At 39.0% G+C, this 6,000-nt stretch overlaps 1 protein-coding gene across 2 annotated transcripts in view; it reads right to left on the bottom strand.

The window, feature by feature from the left end:
* Nucleotides 1–1,445: 1,445 nt before the first annotated feature.
* Nucleotides 1,446–6,000, bottom strand: part of LRIG2 (leucine rich repeats and immunoglobulin like domains 2) — a 54,966-nt gene continuing 50,411 nt past the window's right edge. For both annotated transcript variants that reach the window (XM_081947396.1, XM_081947395.1), the window contains exon 18: nt 1,446–5,783. In XM_081947396.1, coding sequence (XP_081803522.1) covers nt 5,554–5,783 — 230 coding nt within the window. In that variant the 3' untranslated portion in view covers nt 1,446–5,553. The remainder of the gene's footprint in view (nt 5,784–6,000) is intronic.

Raw genomic sequence — 6,000 nt, 5'->3', positions numbered from 1 at the left:
TACAATCTGTGCAAAGCATTCAGTTTCTAGTGCAGCCGTTGCTCTCAAGTTACCTTGAAAAGAACTTAATATTTTCCCCCTCCGAGTCAAACACTCTGTTTAGAGCGCCTTCAACGCCCGACTCCTTTTTAAAATTCCTATGAACAGCAGTACATGTTTATTCAATTGTATCTTTTTAATCATCCTATGCTTTGAGCTTGAAAAGAGAGGTTGGGCTGAAATGTGCAAAACACTCTTGAAGTTTTGCCAGTACTTTTTGCAAAATTGTCAGTTATTATCCCGTGTCAGTGAAAATGAAAAGCAAAGCTCCCTATGCCTCAGCCCAGCACTGCTCCCTCCATGGACTTGAGGGGGGGAAAGCCCCCCCTTTCCCCCTTCTCAAATCATGGCATGCCTGGTGAGAGAGGAAGGGAGGGGCAGGCTACGATTAGGATTCATTGGCGGATTAGTCTCTCCAGCTAGCCCGCGAGCTCAGCAACTTGTTGAGATGAGCCACTCTCTCGCAATTTGAGAAGGGGGAGAAGGGGGGCTTTCCCCTCAAGTCCACGGAGGGAGATTTCAGGGAAGCTCCACATCGCTCAGAATGAAAATGCCCAGCGAGGCGCTTCAGCCCAGCGCTGCTCCTGTGGCAAACAGGGGAAAACGATCCCCCTCTTGTCTGATCTCTTTCTCCCCAGGAACCTGTTTCCCCACTGTACACCCTTTCTGCGTTGGTGGAAGGCGCTGGACATCGGGGTCATTGCACTTACAACCACCCGCCGCCCACCAGGGAGACCGCTGGTGTTGCCAGGTGCCTTCCGGCGCAGTTGAGCCGCACTTGGCTCAACGGGGAGAGTGTCATGAGGCTTCGGGCCAGGACCGCGCGAGTACAGCCGCCCCACCAAGGGTAGTGTTTGCCTCTGTTCCTCTGAAGGGGGCGCAGAGCGGCAGGCACTGCGGGTGCAAGTGGAAAGTGCTGGAAGCCTCCAGAGGGCCTGGGGGCAGTCAGGAAGGCCATTTTCGCCCTCCCCAGGATACTAGAAAACCTCTGGAGCCTGGAGAGGGCGAAAAATGAGATCATCGCGGACTCAAGAGGGTGGGGTTTGCATGGGCATGCGTGGGTGGGCGGGTTGCATGCGCATGGTCACACGCATAGGATTATGGGTGTGGACACCCACCCACACCCCTCCCTGTGCTCCTCCCGTTTTTGGCACGCGATGCCAAAAAGGTTCGCCATCACTGGTATAGGGCTTCTTGCCTAGGCAGGGGGTTGGACTAGAAGACCTCCAAGGTCCCTTCCAACTCTGCTATTGTATTGTATTGTATTGTATTGTATAGTTATGCTACAAGTTCAAGGCAGCCACTTACAAGCCCAAATGTTCACACATGGAACACAAGTAATGAAGGCTATGCAATTGTACAGAAGACTATCCACGTCACAATTAGATTATGACAAACAAAAGAAGGTAATTGTGTATTCCTTTATTGGATAAGGTATATTACAACAAACATATTATACATGCTGTACAAAATATACATTCTGATTACGTGAGAAAATATAAATAGTTACAAGGAAAGAACAGCTATAAGAAAACATTGATTTGCACTACCCTGGATATTTACAAGTATAATTACTTTGGCATTGGAAAATGTATCAGTAATTTTCTTCCCTGCAAAAAAAAAAAAAAAAAAGCACAGAAGTGTTTCAAAATTGCCTAAATTCTAATCCCAGATAGAATTCCTTTTGTTTTCAGGAGAAAGTATTTGCTTGCTAAGAAGTCATCTCCCCAAAACATAGCTTAGAGAAGCTATAAAATGTTTACGTTCTTTGTTCTACCATTTACTTTTAGACATCCTTGTGCTCATAAATATCCTCAATACTTTATTCATTCCAGATTTCCAGTCTGATTGCTAAACCCATTCTAGCCCCAAAGCTGTATCAATTGTTTTACATAAAGATATGCAGGGAGTCCTTGTTTATCCACCATTCAGTTATCATGGTGATGAAAAAGTAACTTCACAATCAATCCTCGCATTTGCGAGTTTTTACAAAGAAAAGGAAAGCTGAAGATCATAAGCACAACGATGGTTTCACTTTGTGACCGCTTAATAGCTGAGTTGCCAGTCCTAGTTGTGGTTGCTGAATGGGAACTTCTTTACATCTAACAAGGAGGTTTGGGTTACCAAATCTGTCTCACTACAGTGATGCTTTTGAGCTTCCAGTGGGAATAGTAAAATATGGCAGGGGGTATATACAAAGATCAAATGAAGTTCTGGTCTTACAAACTTTTCCAACTTTGGCATCTCAGATTCTTCACAAGCTGTCTCAATTTCCCATAACCTGTTTTCATCACTTAGGGAAGGAAAACTATCTCAAGTGCTAACTTCACATCAGGTAAAGTAGAAATGCTTTAACTATCTGGTAGGAGTGCACTCTGAAGAAAATGCAAAACCAGCAACAAGAAATTCTAATGCAGAACTTTCTGTTGCTGACTTATTTTAGCTCACATCAACTTTTTATTCAGATTACAAAAATCAATTCTTGCTTCCTCCCAAAGACACAAAACATGGTTTTAGTGCAGCTTGACTCTTATTCTTCTCAATGTACTTATATTTCAAAGTGTTTTTAACTGGAACTTCTCTTATATGACCTATAGGTTACCTTCCAACTCTGTTAATCTGTCATTATTATTAAAAATGATAATAACAGAATGCTTACCCATTTCATCACCTTCCTGGCTACTCTGTACATTCAATGTTTCCCCTTTTACTCCTAAAGTTCAGGTATGGTTCTTACAGACAATAAGGCAGCAAGCATTAAAATTGTAGCTGCAAGCAAGAGTAATCAAAAGCTAATTTTTTGTGGTTCAGTACTTTGTAGCAAACATCTTGAATAAAAGAAGATGGTTATTTTGTGCCCTAGAAAGCTGAGCTTTATCTACAATACAATACAATAATAGAGTTGGAAGGGACCTTGGAGGTCTTCTAGTCCAACCCCCTGCCTAGGCAGGAAACCCTACTTGCTGACAATAATCTGCCTTGACTTTTGTATTTTCAGCACTGCTGCAGACCTCAGACAAGAGATCCCTGTAAGATTTGGGACACCGATATTATGAAGAAGTAAACAATATGTAAGTTGGCACTTTCCAGTGGTACAAAAACCAAAAGAGCAAGAAACCACTATTTAATGAGTTCATTCTTTCATAGCTTAGTTACCTGGCTGGCTACTTTTTATAAGTGGGGCAAGTCCATTGGGATTCTTAAGATACTAAGGAATTTTACACGGGAATTTTACTGCTTCCAGCCAGAAATTCTGACCTTATATAATAAGAGTTTTAACAAAAACAGTAAAATTCCAGCTAGTAAAAAGAGGCCTTTTCCAGTTAAATATTACTCATGAGCTTAGTACATATTATTTCCATTAGTGGGAATATAGTCACTGATTGATTCATTTACTAAATAATAAACTAAACAATAAACTAACATACAAATAAAGCAAATAAAACCCAGCACAATATAGCAATAGCACTTAGACTTATATACCACTTCCTAGGGCTTTACAGCCTTCTCTAAGCGGTTTACAGAGTCAACATATTGCCCCTAATAATCTGTGTCCTCATTTTACTGGCCTTGGAAGGATGGAAGGCTAACTGAACCTTGAGCCGGTGAGAACTGAACTGCTGACAGTTGGCAGTCAGCAGACATGGCCTGCAATACTGCATTCTAACCATTGTGCCACCACAACTCAAACACCAAAAACTCTCTGGAAAAGCTCAGCCTTCAGTTTTTTTCTAGAAGGCAGCAATTTTGGAGGCAAATGAAATGTATTTGCCTCAGTAATTTTTCATGCCAACATTTTACTATAGAATCATACAAATGGTTTACAAAACATCTTTTACTGAACTCTGAGAAAATATACTACATGAAAACCAGACTGTGGCTAATTTGCAAATTAGACTACAAGAGTAAGCCTACTGCACTTAATGGGATTTAAATCTGAATAAATATGTATGGGATTATATTGATAGCTATCATTTTTCCTACATTTTGTTGAAATACAAGTGCTTGCCATAGCTGATACAGAGTTTATGAGATGTCTTTTAGCTGCAATCCGGAACTCTGAATTATTATAGCAGGAAAAATTAGCGAACAGATTATGTCAAGAACAGCAAGGATTAGCAAGAACATTATCTCAGTATAAAAAGGAATCTGTAGGCTATTGAGGATCTTTGTTATTCTGACATGATCTTCCTTTACTAGCTGTTCCATTGTTATAATTAGAGTGTTGTATAACATTTCATTTTGGTGTACAAAAGCATATTACAAAATGTGTCAAATTCCTTCCCAGTCCTGTTGTGGCAAAGGTTTCTTCTATACAGAATTTCTCAATCTTGGCAACTTTTAAGATGTGTCGACTTTAACTCCCAGGATTCCCCTGCCAGCTATGCTGGCTTTCCCATATTCCCCCGATGGTGGCTGAGGAATGAGAAGGTTGAGAAACACTGTTCTTTGACTAGCCATTGATGTTCAACTCATTTAATTCTTCACATCTTACACACTCATTGCTTAATTTCTCAGGCATGGGTGTAAACAGAGGTAATCAGTTTAACTTTTCTAAGCTTGAAAAAAGTAAAATCATTTCAGCATCCATGAAATTTTAAAAATGACTTCACATTAAAATAGTTCAGATATCCAATAATACAGCAACTTAACCATTGCTCACATCATATATATATCTTATCCTGTATTAAAAACCAATAGGGCTGATTCACAGAAATTCTCCTTATACACAATCTTCCATCCATCAATTACTGCCCATACATAAAAGTAGAAAGGGGAAGAGACACCAAAGAATGAAAATCTTCAGTGAATGCAACATTTGATAACTCCAACCATGGAATGAAAAAAAAATATGAACCAACCCATCTGCATCATTCTTAGTAAACAATTTCTGATTTATGGAAAAACAAGTCAGAGAAGTCAGAATGATGTGATATTTGGCATAATTTTTTTTAAAAAAACTTACATTTCAGTCTCTCATCTCCATTATAGTGTATACAAAAAATATTTATATTATGTGTATATATTTACATCTGAATACTTCAGAGAGAGAAAAAGTAAATAAAGTTTGTGACTGGACATACTGAGAGGAATTCCTGCTAGTTGTCAGATGGATCAAAAAAAAAAAAAAGCAAAGTTTTGTATTGATGAATACCAAGGAATCTTGCTAAGTGGCTCTTTTAAAGTTATGTTTTTTTTCCAGCAGGAAAGATAACTTATGTGAACCATTCTTGGGAATGTTTCCAGACAACAGAGATGCTTTTTAATCACACTTGCCCCACTGTGTTATATCTTCTTTTTTTTCACCATCCGTTTAAGACTGAGCTTTAATATATGCTACTTATTGGAAAATAGCAGAAGGAAGTGATTTTGCCCTCCAGCATGCAGTCAATGGTCTGTTCCATTAAAGCCTCTGTTGGAAGCATGAAACCTTTTTTTTTGCCATGAGTCAAAATATGAGGTAGCAAAAATACTAACAAATGCTTCAAGCTGCTAATGTTTCTTATTCCATTTTTATGTAGCTTCACGATGTTCTTGCATGTCCTGAGTCCTGTTAAAATCAAAGTTGTATTGATGTAATCTGTGATGAAGCCTAGGAGGAATAATCTGCTCTGGCTCTTTCTCTGAGATGCCTTCATTTCGCAGAACTTCTGGAACCTCCTGGGTCTTAGATGGAGATGAACAATGAGGGTGCAACAACCCAAGATCATTATTGATACCCCATAAAGACTGTTGAAAAAGATCTGTGGAAGGAAAAATTAGGAATTTGAATTTGTAAACAACCTCAGCACTAAGATTCTCAACAAACCCCAATTTCATCTATAACAATACATTTAAATCATGTATTTGCTATTTTTCTACGTTGAGGAATAACTTTGTACATTTTATAAAAAGCTATATATTCAGATATATCTACAAAAAAACATAAGATAACTAAGAGTATTCCAAACTAAGATACTT

The sequence above is a fragment of the Natrix helvetica genome (assembly GCF_964273705.1).
Source record: "Natrix helvetica genome assembly, chromosome: 3".
Lineage (NCBI taxonomy): Eukaryota > Metazoa > Chordata > Lepidosauria > Squamata > Natricidae > Natrix > Natrix helvetica.
Note: the sequence above shows the minus strand (reverse complement) of the source record. Positions and strands in the feature narration are given on the sequence as shown.